At 46.4% G+C, this 14,009-nt stretch overlaps 2 protein-coding genes across 3 annotated transcripts in view; one reads left to right on the plus strand and one right to left on the minus strand.

Annotated features, from left to right (window-relative positions):
* The window catches only part of LOC135392146 (uncharacterized), a 188,139-nt gene that overhangs the window by 2,011 nt on the left and 172,119 nt on the right, over window positions 1-14,009 (plus strand). The gene's annotated exons all lie outside the window — the stretch shown is intronic.
* On the minus strand, window positions 4,432-13,527 carry LOC135392142 (uncharacterized). Of its 2 annotated transcripts, XM_064622832.1 has the most exons (4): window positions 13,344-13,527; window positions 10,308-10,440; window positions 5,659-7,248; window positions 4,432-4,677 (listed from the first exon to the last, which is right to left on the minus strand). In XM_064622832.1, the coding sequence occupies exons 1-3, from the start codon at window positions 13,356-13,358 to the stop codon at window positions 5,663-5,665; spliced, it is 1,734 nt and encodes a 577-aa protein (XP_064478902.1). In that variant the 5' UTR covers window positions 13,359-13,527; the 3' UTR covers window positions 4,432-4,677; window positions 5,659-5,662. The 2 variants fall into 2 exon arrangements, with proteins under 2 accessions (XP_064478902.1, XP_064478903.1); XM_064622833.1 differs by lacking the exon at window positions 10,308-10,440 and having other exon boundaries at window positions 5,659-7,282.

Raw genomic sequence — 14,009 nt, forward strand, 5'->3', positions numbered from 1 at the left:
TACGTTGCGTTTTACATGGCAACTTTACATTGCGTGAAACTATTATTTTTTACGTTTAATAAAGTACGAGGGTGGTCTAAAAAAAACAAAAAAGAAACGCAATTAATGGTACTCTGCATTTCCAGACGGCACTTTCCCAAACTGCATGATGCATCCTGAACAACGAACATAGCCGGGGGAGGAGGTTCGAGAGCTCAAACCGCCCCGAAATCGTACCTTGGGTAGTTCATTTGGGAGAGGGAAACTATGGGGAAAATCCTCCTCCCCCATGTAAAGTGGCCATAGAGTCCCTTCCGAAATATTTTTCTCACCGATCCTGAAATTTGCCTTCAATTGAAGCAAAAGAGTCTTAAGTCGTGATAATTCGAACATAGCCTGTTTTATTCTGCTACAATTTTTCCAGAACAAGAACAGCCGCCGTATTATCTACTTTACGAAATATGCTCTACAGTGAACCCTCGTTAATATGACCCCCGATAATGTGACATACGCGCTTTACGACCATACTCCTGCGGAACAATGCAGAGAAACCTCTGCAAATCTCCCCCCCCCCCCGTTAATGTGACAATTCCGCGTTATGACCACAATTGTCGGGAACGACCATGGTCATAATAACGAAGGTCACTGTCCGAGTAACGCCTACCATCCTGCGCGATTAAGGACACATGGTTTCTCCATGCGCTTTCTAGAATCTCATCTACATACAGTACACTTTCCTGGAATCAATGTTCAGTTTGCTATTCTACGGAGCATGCGCGGAGAACAATTTTTGAATTAAAGATACGTACCAGCGTCGTCATACTTATCATTATGTGCGTCCGTGGCAAGAATTCCTTCGGCGAAGAGCCCCTCCTCCTTTTATACAGCCTCGCTTCACAAAACCATTAGAATAGAACTACTTTCACTGAGGAGACATCGCGCTTTCTATCGTCGTAAGATAACTGCTTGTTAAGTGTACAGCAAATAATCACGACGAGCAACAATCGATTGACTGGATCTTCGCTCAGTTCCGATTGTGAACTCGATTCTTGGAGCGCAGTATTTAGGATGCTGCAACCGTTCGTCCATGTTCATTGGCCTGAACGCGTCGAAGAATCCTTGATCCATAAAAGCTAAGAAATCGCAATCACAACAACATCGTTCAGTGCGCCGTCTGCATCGGATCTATGGACTGGAATGATAGGAGGCTACAGAGCAGTGGTGTACGTAACTCCGCTAACATAATTGATACTTTTTTTTATATATATATCGGATCGCGACACTTTTCTAAATCCATATTGGAAAAGTATTTCCGTTACAAATTTATGGTAACATGACCTCCGTGTCGTTGCCGATACTTTTGTAGTGCCCCCACCCTTTCTTCACCGGTCATATTGCTTACTTTTAGTCGTTGATTTTATTCGTACACACTGGTCTGTCTAGCACGGCCAGACGAAAACTTCGAAGACAGCTTTGCAACAAAAAGCTTAGACACCTCGGTTTACTTTTAGCAGTATAGTATACTGCTAAAAGTCAACCGAGGTGTCTAAGCTTTTTGTTGCAAAGCTGTCTTCTCCCAATTCGCTGTTACTGAGTGCGCACGCAAGCGAGATTTCGGTGTTGCAGATTTCAACTTCTCACAACCACATTACACCTTTTTTTTTGTAATAGTAAGGCTGCTTTCACATGGGACAATTTTTTCCCTCCAATTATGAGTAATTCTGAAGTTGGTGGCAGTTTTGGTGGCAAGTTGGTGCCTTTTGTTAAAGATAATGATGATCTTTTGGCGAAATAAACTGCATGAGATTTGAATAAGGACAGTTGGAGGAAAGGCACCATCAGTTGGGTTCGAACCCACACCCTCCGATTGCCGTAAGATTGTTTTGTGGGTAGAGCTACCGACTTGGAACAGGTACCGACAAAAGTTTACGAAACACTGGAATGGTGTATATAGTCATCCGAGCGACACGGTTGCTGCAAACAGGAGCAGATAGACTTAGAAACGGGTGTCGAGGTACTCGACGCACCTCTCAGTAAGTGTGCCCACTCCCGTTCGCCGCCTGGGTGTCGCTGAGATCAAGAAATACGTCGCTCTGGTGTTCCGTAAACTTTTGTCGGGATCTGTAAGTGCGAACAACGTCTCTACTGATTACGCCGACACGGATCTTGTCTCCTATACCTCGCGGATGAAGGTGCTATTGAGCTCCTGCGTGAATTCTGAACACTCATCATCATTCACTATCTTCTCCCCCTCGAGCAATGGAATATGATGCCGAAACATCCCACTATACATCATCATCACTTACTTGTTGTTGTTGTTGTAGTGTATCCTGCACCTGCAAAATACGTCCCTCTAATGATTTCGTGCCCACAACGACATGTCGGCCAGCGCCAAAGCGGGACATAATCAAATACGAGCATTCCCATGAGGGGGTGGGGGTGGGGGGCAAAGCGTTCAAGCATAGATCAAGAATGACGGCACTTGAAACCACTTAGATGCAGCGGATGTGGCGGGTTGGGTTGAGGTCACTAATGCCAACATGTGAGTACAAACCATGTCGACCTTTGTGTGGTGAGGGCACTTCGCCCTCCCCCACCCCCAAGGTCTCATGACATAAAGATGACGTTGTGGCGCGGACCGCGGACAACGACGGAGGTGGACACGCGCCTGGAGCCCTGGCCGCGCGCCTGGCCTCAGTTCCACCAGCGCGGCCATGAAGATAGGCCGCTGTCATCGCTTTCCCGTGGTATACCAGCATCACCTGTCGGGACTCATGCAGAGGGACACCACCTCCTCTACAGACGTTACCTGTGACGCGGGACCAGGACAAGACAGCGATTCTGTCATAAGCGACCGCTTGAGGCTCAGGCTGAGGCAGGCAGGCTTGAGGCTTGAAGCGCTTGAAGGTGCTTACAGAATCTGAACCATGTGTTACCTCGATGTCTGCTAGGGAGGCTCTGTGAGCGTTTTTACCTTCGCCATTGCGCAATGCCGCGTTGCAGCTCCCGTGGCTCAGTTCTAAAATGATCGGCTCCCATGCCTAGGAGGTGCCAAGACTAGGAGGTGACCCGGAATCGTAGCCCGGCACCCACTGTGATGTCTAAGGTGATTTCCAGAGACGTGCTGTAACTACCTTTTCAGTAGTTTAACTGTAACTACTGCGCCAAATTCTAGTTCAACAACTAGTGTAACTACATCACACCTGCACTAGCTAAAACTACTAGGATGTAGTTTAACCAATATGTAACTACTTCGATGTTTCCTGCGCGTCGTTTAAATAGCGCGTGGGTGCATGAGGAGCTAGAAGACCGTGAGCTACCACACTCGGAACAATCATAGCGCAGCACGCGCCCCTCAATACCATACTGATGTAGTGATAGGTCATGCAATGATACAGACATGCTCTCCAATCTGACGACAGAGGGGGCGTAAGCTTCTTGAATGTGCTCTAGATAATATTGTTATTGTATAACTACCATTTGCAAGCAGTTTCTAGCTACTTTAAAATACCATGCAGTGTGGTGCCAAGTGGTTAACCCACAACTACCATGTTTGGAAACAGTTTCTAACTACGTTTAACTACAAGTGGTTAGCTACTGCACATCCCTGGTGATTTCTCTGCGGTTTCCTCAGACGCTGACTGCACATATCGGCACAGTCCCTTGTGAAGTCGACCACGAGTAACCAGTCTTCCAAAACATCCGCGGACAGAGCGCTCGGTAATAAGACGCCACCAAACAGCTTTACGCGGCTTTCCAATTCCTTCTGGTGCATGAACAATGATAGGGGTAGCTTCGTACAAGTAATACGGCTGCTTCTGATTGATAACGTGCTGGCTATTACGTTTTCGCTATGGGACCTCTAGGGGTTTGTTGTCCTTTTAGGCAACTGGCCCTGAAGTTATTTTTGTCGGTTCTGGTTCGAGACTGGGCACGAGCTCGTTCTCTCTTGCGCTTAAGTTAAAACAGATATATTTTTAGTTTTAGATGGCGAGGTTAATATGATCATCAGCAACGCCTTTTTCTTTTTTAAATTTCCCACCTGAGCTTGTTTAGCACTCACAGAAATCTCTGCACACGGCACTCAATATTTAATTTCAATGACGCGACTTCAATATTTAACGCAATGACTTCCATTGAGGCGAACGTGGATCGTTCTGGCTACGGTGGGCCAGGATTGTGATTGGTGGGCTTTCATTTGGGGCGTCGCATCTTCATAACGCCATGATCTCTGAAACGTGATAAAGTCACCCATTGCGCTCTGTTCTGTCCTGACCTCTCCTTGACAAGAGCTTAGCGACCATATATGTAGTTTAGCTAGCTGATGCTGAGTGTCTGTAATTCGAGCCTCAACCACAAAATTTCTGCCAACCTCACTTACCGTTGCACTGGACGTCAAGTTGACACGAGTCTACTCTCTATTTTTATTGTCAAACAAAGCGGCGACGGATACTGAGCAATATATGTTTATTGGAATAGACGTAAACAAATATTATCGGAACAATATACGATAGCTTGTGTAAATAATTTACTTCATAGCTATAGGAGGCGAACGCTCCAACACATCATCAGGCACGTCCATCTAAATAACGGTTCTTCTATAAGAAGAATACAACCCTCGTAGGCTGGCAGCTCTTGAAGACGAAGAGCTCGCAAAAATCTGCACTGCAGGTTCAACTGGAGTGGCCGACGTGGAGGCTGTAATAAATTATTAAATTATTATACCGTCGATAAACATGGGTAAGTACTCAATGTCACAATTTTTGTGCAAGTAAAAGCTGCGGTTTGCTGTAAAAAATCAGAGTAATGGCGAATTACATGTGGTTGTTCCCGAACGGCTTTTATTTATTTATTTAATTCTGTCAGACGAATTTGTTTCACTGTTCAATCCCGAGCGGAATCACGTGTTGGGCTGGTCGTTTGAGACCAAGTCTCTTTACCAGAGATCACTCTCTTTCGTTCTGCAGAGGACCCTCGGATTCGACCGGAACTCCAACAGCGTCACTTCCGCATCTTTTATGACCGATCAACAGCGATCGTCGGATCGGCTCGCTGAGTTTGCCGATGCGCGCAATGACTTCTGCCAGGCTCTTGGCTGCAGTGCGATTACTTTTTGTTGGTCGATTCGGATTTGGTCCCTCTGTGCCGGATCTTGTTCCTCTGTAGCGGATCCGGGTGCTCGCTCCAGATCGACCAGTGGAACTCGCCATAAATTACCGCAGACTAATACTGACTAATCTGAACGAGAGCGAGTTTGACTTATCAAGTGTGACGTGAAGACCAGTAACATCGCTGGCTATCACGTGGGGAATTTAGTTCAGTTGTTATATCAAGGTGAAAAAAGCAGGTAGCGTCGTATATTGAGGACCGCACCTATATTCCAATTTACCGCTTCACCACGTTTGCGTCAACGAATCGGAAAGAAATTGTATCGCGTTCAAAGAAATATTCACGCTTTCTGGATGAGCCGTGGAAATAGACTCTGGGCATCGCGATTACTTATTTATTTATTTATTTATTTATTTATTTATTTATTACGGCCTGCGGGACATTATAGTCTCTCCTACCTTCGCGTGACAGCCCTAGAGTCGCAGCCAACAAAGGGTAGAATTAATTTAATTTAATTTAATACGGGTTTAATCGCGTAAGTACAGACATTAACCTCGTTTGCACGTATACCTGTCTATTTCTTGCGTCGCCTAGCATCCAGATACCTCCACTCCCAGCCATTGCCGTCTTGAGGCCCGTAAGACAAAGAATGCCCGATGCCCAGTCCGGCCATGAAGATATGTCTGGGGGCTCCGTGATGTAGATCAACCACAGCTGGTATTCCGACACCTGGAGGTGCAACAGCAACTACCGGGTGATCCATGTGTAACACCAGGCCTGGAGCAGTGGGCGTGGAAATAGCTTGTTTGGTAAAAGGTAGCGTTGTTTGGAAGAAAACTGGAGGTGGAACTCCATATCCGGTGACGTCACTCTGTGTTTGTACATAGGGGTTCCCTTGAACATCTGAGAGCAGAGCTTCTTGCCTCGAGGGAGAGACTTTCTGAGCAGCCGCGCCATTCACGAAGACTACATCTGGTACAATGGGTACGGTACCCGTATGGTACCCGTGGGCATTGCCGTGTTGCTGGACACTTAACCCTTCAGGAGCATCTTGTCGAACAACAGTTGTAGCATGATGGTAGACAGTCGTTCCCGAAGCTGAAATCACTGAAGCTTGCTGAAGTATCGATGTTCCAGGTTTACTTTCTGTCGTTTCGAAGACGACGCGAGAAGGTGTATTCTGCAAGCCAATAGGCACTCTCTGTTGGACAAGGCTTGGGTCACGTGTATGGTGGCTTGAAGCGGGTCTTGGTACGTAGGCAGTGTGTAAGAAGTGGCCGTGCGGACCGCTTGCGTGAGCAACTGTTGGAATCCCATTTTGGGGAACAGCAGGGCGTCCTACGTGATGTCCAGGGGCTGCGAGTGTGTGTCCAAGACCTTGACCTGCAGCGAACGCCGCAGCAGATGGCCCTACAGTGGGGACGTGTTTATGTTGACGACGGCCGTGACCATGCTCATGATGTCCGTGGAGCAGTTCATGGAGGTCATTGCCACGCCTGGGATGGTTAGCACGAGGAGTATTCGGGAATAGTCTTGGCAGTAGGGCGGGGGCTGGAGGGTCGAGTATTCGCCTTCCCAAAGCAAGTTGGAAGGCCTTGAATACCGGGAAATACTTAGTCGCGTACGGTGGCTTATCTCGATACACTGGAAGGTCGTTTCCGTAGAGGTGACCCTGGGGAAAAGCTTCCCCGGATTTGATTACCACATTCAAGGGAATCTCCGCTGTAATAGCACCAGGCTGAATTCCATTGCTTGGGGCATACTGTGGGGCGACTGTCGCTGCTGTAGTAGGTTGTGCGCGATAACCGACCGTAGGAGAAACAGCGGCGACTGGCAGATGCTGACGAATGTATTCTGGTCTTGCATGAGTGACGGCCGAGGCTGTTAGTAGGTAGGCACTTTCTTGCGCAGGGGCAGGAACCGCTCCGGAAGGTACCGCTGGTGGATGTTGATCAACAGCAGTTACGGTCGCCTGCGGAACAGGCGCCGCTACGGTGGCTGCCTGGCTCTGACTTTCGAAAGCCGGGGACTCTTCCAAGGTCGTTGCAACATTTGTGACGATATAGCTTTCTCGGACCTCCTGATTTCCTGGTAGTTGTACTTGTGAGAAGCTGGGATCATGAACGGCAAGATGGTGTTCCTCAAGGAAGCCTGCGAGAGCTGTGGAGAGCAGGCCCACCAGTATGGTGGAAGCCTGTAGGTCAAGAAGTTATGAAGCCAAAGCGATCGAACTACTTCTCACATGTTTGGTTTCATACAATCGTGCTATAGCTGAATAGAACATTTAGAACGTCGATGTTACTCCCATGAGACTTTACACATAACTGCGTTCCGGAAGATATTGATCGCGTAGTAATGTTCGACAGAAATTCCAAAAATACTAAACAAAAATAAAACCGTGAAGTCTCACGCATATAATTATGACTTGATAATATACGATAAAGCAGATACATGATAAACCAGCTCAGTTTATCCGCACATGTTAGTTCGTAGCCGTGATACCAGGAGGTGCTCTCTACAAGTCCTCGTTTTTGCCCTTTCGCAATTGACAGCGTCCGCGTGGCGTCATTTTGAAATCGCACCAATCAATTAATATTCGTCCTTTTTTTTTCTTTTTTGTTTGTGAAGAAGGAACGAAACGTCTTCTGAATAAAAATCTCTTCAGTATCGTTCATGTGCAAAACGGACGTCGCTATTTGTCCGATCTTGGTTTGTCGTGTTCGTGCAGTTTCATGAACACGTCCTCCATTGCGCTCTCGGTTTATCTAGAGCTAATCTATAAGTTTTATGTAATCTACTGTGGTTCACGTTATGGCCTGTCTATCAAATATATCTATAGCAAGGCCGGCGTCTACTTCCCCCCCCCTCGTATTCTTGATTTTCTTGCTGTCCCCCTTCCGTCGTCCTACAGCAGCTGTAATGTAGATTTTCTAGTTAGTCTTCCCCTAACAGTGGTCTAAATAGTTTTACCCCTAATAAATAGTATTTCTGATTACGTTTCCCTTTCGTGTTTTCCGGACCTCACTTAGTTTGTACCCGAATTTATAGTTACGCCGTCGCCACAGCGTTCACAATCTCAAATTTTTTTTTTTGAGAAGCTTTAGAAAACTGAGGAATGTTCTTGCAATGCTCCACATTTTGTTTACAGAAACTTGCTCTCCTCAACACCCTGGTTATGACAGTGACGATGATGATGACAGATAGAAGAAAGAAAAATTGGGATGGTTATGACAGTATATTACGACATTTGCATCTATTCCTTTTAACTACACGTCTCAGCATCGCCCAAGCAGCACAATGTACTGAAAGTCGAGTGCAATAGGGGTGGACGGTACGTGTCTTATCAATGTTCTTTAGTCTCAGGAGTCTGTTCAAGGCCTTACACCTACCCGTCCACCCCTATTGCATCCGACTTTCAGTACATTGTGGTGCTTGGGCGGATACACTATTCTCTTTCTTAAATGCATGTGCTCCCACGTTGATTTCCCGTTTTTGCTAAAACGTCTCAACTATAATATCAACCACATGCTACATTTTGCATTTCATGTTGATCCCTCATGTTCTACATTTGTACGCACGTCGAGCCTTTCTTTATCTCCCCTTCATGTGTGTCCTTCGAGGTCGTTTCTTCTCAGGCATATACCGTAATTTCACGCGTATAAGCCGCACCGCAGATAAGCTGCAGGACGCGTTTTTTGGGACGTTTCGAAAATTTTCTGGCAGATAAGCCGCACCTGCAGATAAGCCGCGGGCAATACAAGACGACTGATTTGTGCCACAAAGGAGACCATAGAGAAGGCCATAAACCCTGTAGCCCATACTCCGGGATCGGCACAGTGTACAACAGAGGAGGTCAGTTCTGGAGTTCTACCAAGATCGGGTTGTGCCCTTGTCGGGTGTTTCTCGTGGGCTGATGGGTCAGTGATCTTCCAGAAGACGTGAATCACTGTCAACACTTTCCTTAAAGCTGCTTGGGGGAATGCACCAGGAAGATCAATCTACTCGAATGTGGACCCGTCCCTGTTACGCACTGTTCGTGCATCGGCAGAGCAGCGCTGTTCCAGAGACACTGTCGGCCCTTTCGTTAAAATCGGCGTATGGGGAAAATACCAGGAAAAAATAGTCATCAGATAAGCCGCACCGGTGGATAAGCCGCAGGGCGCCCGTAAGAAAAAAAAATCGCGCATAAGCCGCGGCTAATACGCGTGAAAATACGTAATAGTCCCAAACTTTGGGCTCCAATCCCACTGCCGAGCTCAATACACAGAGCAGCTACCCAGTGCTAGCTCACGATCCTCGCGCGACGAACGGGTCGCAACAACGCGGAAGCGCACCCCGTTCCGATTCGAAACTTTCTCGCAAGATGGATGGAGCGCTTGCGAGCACCTCCCTCGAAGGCGAACGTTTATGCGTACCAAGTCTCCGGGAGCTGGGGCAACAACTTGCGTTTTATCACCATCACTCTTCCTGGTTTCACCTTATTCCCGCTCGTTTAATGTCGCACGTGTAATGCTGTACTGTACTGCACTCTACCAATGAAAGAGGCCATCATTACAGAGTTTTAGCAGACCGTTGATAACGTGGCTAGCGTCTCATCGTATCAACCGGAACCAATCAGTGGATAAGATTCTGAGTCGCGCACGAGTGCGATTGGTTCCGATAGAGACGATAACTTTATCAACGGTATACTAAAACTCACTATTGTCGTGTATGTGTTGTTGTCCCTACGATAACTATCCTTCCGTATGACTACTTTTGATTCTGTTTTTAACTAAATGTCGTACCGTGTGTACGTCGTTGCTACACTGGACGACAAATGCTCGACATTAGGGAGAGGGCGTATGTTAAGAAAAAAAAAAGAAAGGAAAGGAAAGTCCTGCCAGACAGAAGTCGGCTTGCTATTCCGAAAAAAAAAAAAAAAACATGAAGAGGAAAAGGATATATGAACCAAGCTAAAGCGGATGGCAATGCAGATGTCCTTGTGGCTATTCGAAACAAATTTTAAATTTTATTATAATTGGCTATTATACTGAATGGCTGCATAGCGACATTGCTATAAGAAACACCTTTTCGTCATAAAGTGGGAAACCGCGGGACAGCGCTGGCATAGCCACGATTTGGGACATACTAAACGTGTGCAACGCATTACCGTTCAATCCGAATTCGATGAGTAATTGAAATTGAATTAGAATGAGTAAAAATTTGGGAGTCTCACGTACTTTCTTCGTAATGCACGTATTCGAATCCCATGTGGCTGAGCAGCTCGTTCATGGTCATCGCACTGTTGATAGCATCGTGGTAGGCCAGCTCGTTGCCCAAGGCACCTTGTGTCAGTGACATTGCGGCAGTCACCTTGACATAACAGAACGTTAGAGTAGCTAGTGAAATGAATGCATATTTGCACTGACACTTAATTGATAGAAGAATCTGATTGGCTACGTTCGGGAAGGTCTCACGTCAGAAAAGTCATGAAGCAGCACAGCGCGATTTTGAATCTAAGTTTCACTCTAGAATTGATTCAGCTTAAATACGAACGGACGCCGACGTAGGAAATGTCGACATAAAGCTTTAAGCTCCGCTAATTGTGCTGTTATACAGTCGAGTTTCGTCGTTACGCTGTGGAAAATATTGCTTCTACCAAGTCTGTTTCAAGAGGCGTTTTCAAAATTTTAGTAGAAGGTATTTTCTTTTTGTTCATCGGTTCCGACATGATAGTTAGCTCGCGTTTAGTTTGATGCCCACAATTTTTGTTGTTGTTGGATAAGTACATTGATAGGTACGCCGATTGAGGTATGCCTGAGAGATATACTTCGAAAGAAGTTAATTCTCCCGCATGAAAGTCTTTCCAAGTTTCTTGTCAATCGCATGCACGTCTAACGAGCTAATGAAGGGCACGTGATGAAGCTCGTCCAACTTGTCCAACAACAACAACAAATTGTGAGCATGAAACTGAACTCTAAGTAACTATCATGTCACTCCGATCAACAAAAAGAAGATAGCTTCTGCTACCACTTTGAAAACACCTCTTTGAAAGCGATTGAGCAGTTTCTCGACCGTTTTATTCCTTGAAATTCAACGAAATACGTTCTATGCTACCATAATGACGCAACGCAAGCTGGAAGCAAGCGAAGAAAGCTGGAAGCCAATCAACTACTGTATATGTTACACTGATCTCTTTCGAAGCGATTGCGCTTAGTGGGGATTAAGAATCCGCACCGTTTCCCGTCGAGTAAACATCGTAAACAAGTACACGTTAGGAGGTCACAAGATAGATTTTTCGATGCTGCTGCTTCAAAGACTATTAATCACGACGCTTTTCCGAACGCTTTATCGCACTTGTATGTGACCCGTCGTTGGCGTGAAACTTTTATTAACCAGCTAGATGTGATAAAAAACGTGCAAGTTTTGCTTTTACATGCATTCTATCAGTATGTATCCAGAGTATCCATCATTAAGTCGGGTAATATCGAACTACTCGTAGAGACGTTCGACTGGTAACGGAGCACTCTCATCACGTTAGGCTGGTTACTTCCGAGCGCTTTCCTAAGACTTAGGGGCGTTTTCATCTGCACTGTGAGAGCGGCCGGTAGAGGTCGGGACTCGAGTTCCCATCCCGATTCATTCAGAGGGTCGGCGTGACCACCGAAGACTCAGTCACTTGAATCGCGCCGCAAGATCTTTTTCATAAGATACTTGATCACGTTATGTCGCCCGATGAACATTTCACCTTCACATGTATAAAGCACGACCTACTAGATTATAGCGAACCATGTCATAATCGGCAAACCCAATGACAAGCCCGTCCCCACGATCCGCTAGGGGCGCTACTCATCGGCCCGCCAGATCTACATCATCATTGGACAATGGAAATTTGAATTTTGAACGCGCAGAAGCGGACGCACAATTACCGTAGCAGACGACAGCAACAGTTCCTATGAAAACGCATAGGATGATGATAATCAACTTTAGAATGAAACATATTCCGCGGGATATCCACCGCTTGTACAAAAATAAGCTAAGGTAAGCTAAAGTAGAAATTGAGGAAGCAATAACCGAGTCGATGAGTAGCGCCACCGCTAGCCTCCAAATGCGGCGCTGGGAAGGAGTACATGGTCATCGTCGTGTCGTGTTTGTTGTTGTTATATCACCAGTATCACGAATGTTTTGCACCTAGCTGATGTTATGCAATCTGATGGTACTGTCACGTGATCCAACTTGCCTAACCTTTAAAAACTGTGAAGCACTCACAGTGCTGGCAAAACAAAAGGACGCGCAGACACACGCAAACAACACGAGAAGAAGGAGGATGTGTAGGAGCGGTTGCTAGCGAAATGATCCTTGGTTGTCAATTCAACGATCGTCCAAATTTGAACGCTCTTTGTCACCCATCTTTCATTGAAGATCACTCCGCATGTGTCCGACCCCGATAATCATCACCTATCTGCTCTCTACAACTGATAGCAGCTCGAGCATTTTAAGGCGCATTGCAAGGACTATTAACGAACAGGGATTAATGAAAGGTCATCAGAAACTGGTGCCTAATCCTTCTAATTTCTGGTCAGATCACCGCAGTTACGCCATGCAAGCCGTCTTCTCGTCAACGCACTAATCCTCATTGATACACCGTTAACGCTGACTAACCGCCGTTAATCGGTACGGTCATCGTGATCTGTTTGTGCTTCAATGTTTCGTCATCCTCAACTACGCTCCGTTCTTGGAACTGGACATTGACCGTGTATTCACACGAGCGACATTCCCTTTGAAGCGGAAGATGCGAAAAGCGTCATAGCTTTCTGCTGTAACGTGAGCGCTAGCGCTTAACGTCATGTCTTCACGTACATTGCTAACCGTGGGGAATATCGTTTTTTTTTTTTTTTTTTTTTTTCTGATGAAGAGCGTCCGCTCGAAACGTCAAGTATAGTTTCCCCCCTTTTTCAGTACACCAGTCCCGGTTTTTACTCCCCAATATCCTGCAACACAGCCACATGATATTCCGTAGCAGACGACACAAAAACACGCTGACGGTGTGTCTGCCAAGTGTCGTCTGCTAAATGCGCAGTACGCCACGCCCGATATTCCGCACCGTGTGAATGCTCAACATAACACGGGACGGAAGTTCGGCTCTGTGAGCAGTGTTTTCGCTTTTTCTTCCGCTAGAATATTCCGTGAGGATGTCGCTCGTGTGAATACACGGTATGGGAAGGACTCCCCTTGGACTCCAGAAAAGAGTTGAACATAAAAAGGTTTCTACTTACGAGAGCCGTCCGCATGTGCGCCCCGCAAATTCTGCTGACTAGTGTTGGCCGTGAGAAAGGAGGATCAATCTTAAATACGTAGATCCAGTCTAAAGCACTGCACGTAGAGACAACTATTTCTTCCGACCCACATACGGGGAAATACGCGTCTTACGGAGAGAAGTTGTTTAATCCAGCAATGGAAGGCGTCGTCTCCTTGAGAAGCAGTTAGTTGCCGTGGCTAATCTGCATTTCAGAAGGGCGAATCTCGGGTTTCTTTGATCGTAACAACGATATTTGTCTCCGCCTTGAGGAGTCAGTGGAACGGTATGGAGGTGCGTGATGTGTTTCTTGAGTGCTCAGCTGCGCACGCTGGGAAGGTCTGACGATATTGATAAAGGTTTAGATTAAGTACACTGTTGCGAGTTGTTCCGCGAATATTTATTATTTATTGCTCACGCCGCAGTCCTATTGTGATGTGCCTAAACAATGTACCTGTATATTCGGGCCATTTTTCTCGGCGCATTCGCAGAGAAAGATCACCCCAGGGGCTCTTCACAGGGCCTTGGACGAACGTGTAGATCCTGCACCCCACTGGACCACGCCGCCGTTCCTGATGATACGAAGGAAGCACCAAGTATCATGCTCTCTGAAGCGCCCACAATTTGTGGGTGTTTGTGTCAAGTG

This window comes from Ornithodoros turicata, chromosome 4 (genome assembly GCF_037126465.1).
Source record: "Ornithodoros turicata isolate Travis chromosome 4, ASM3712646v1, whole genome shotgun sequence".
NCBI lineage: Eukaryota > Metazoa > Arthropoda > Arachnida > Ixodida > Argasidae > Ornithodoros > Ornithodoros turicata.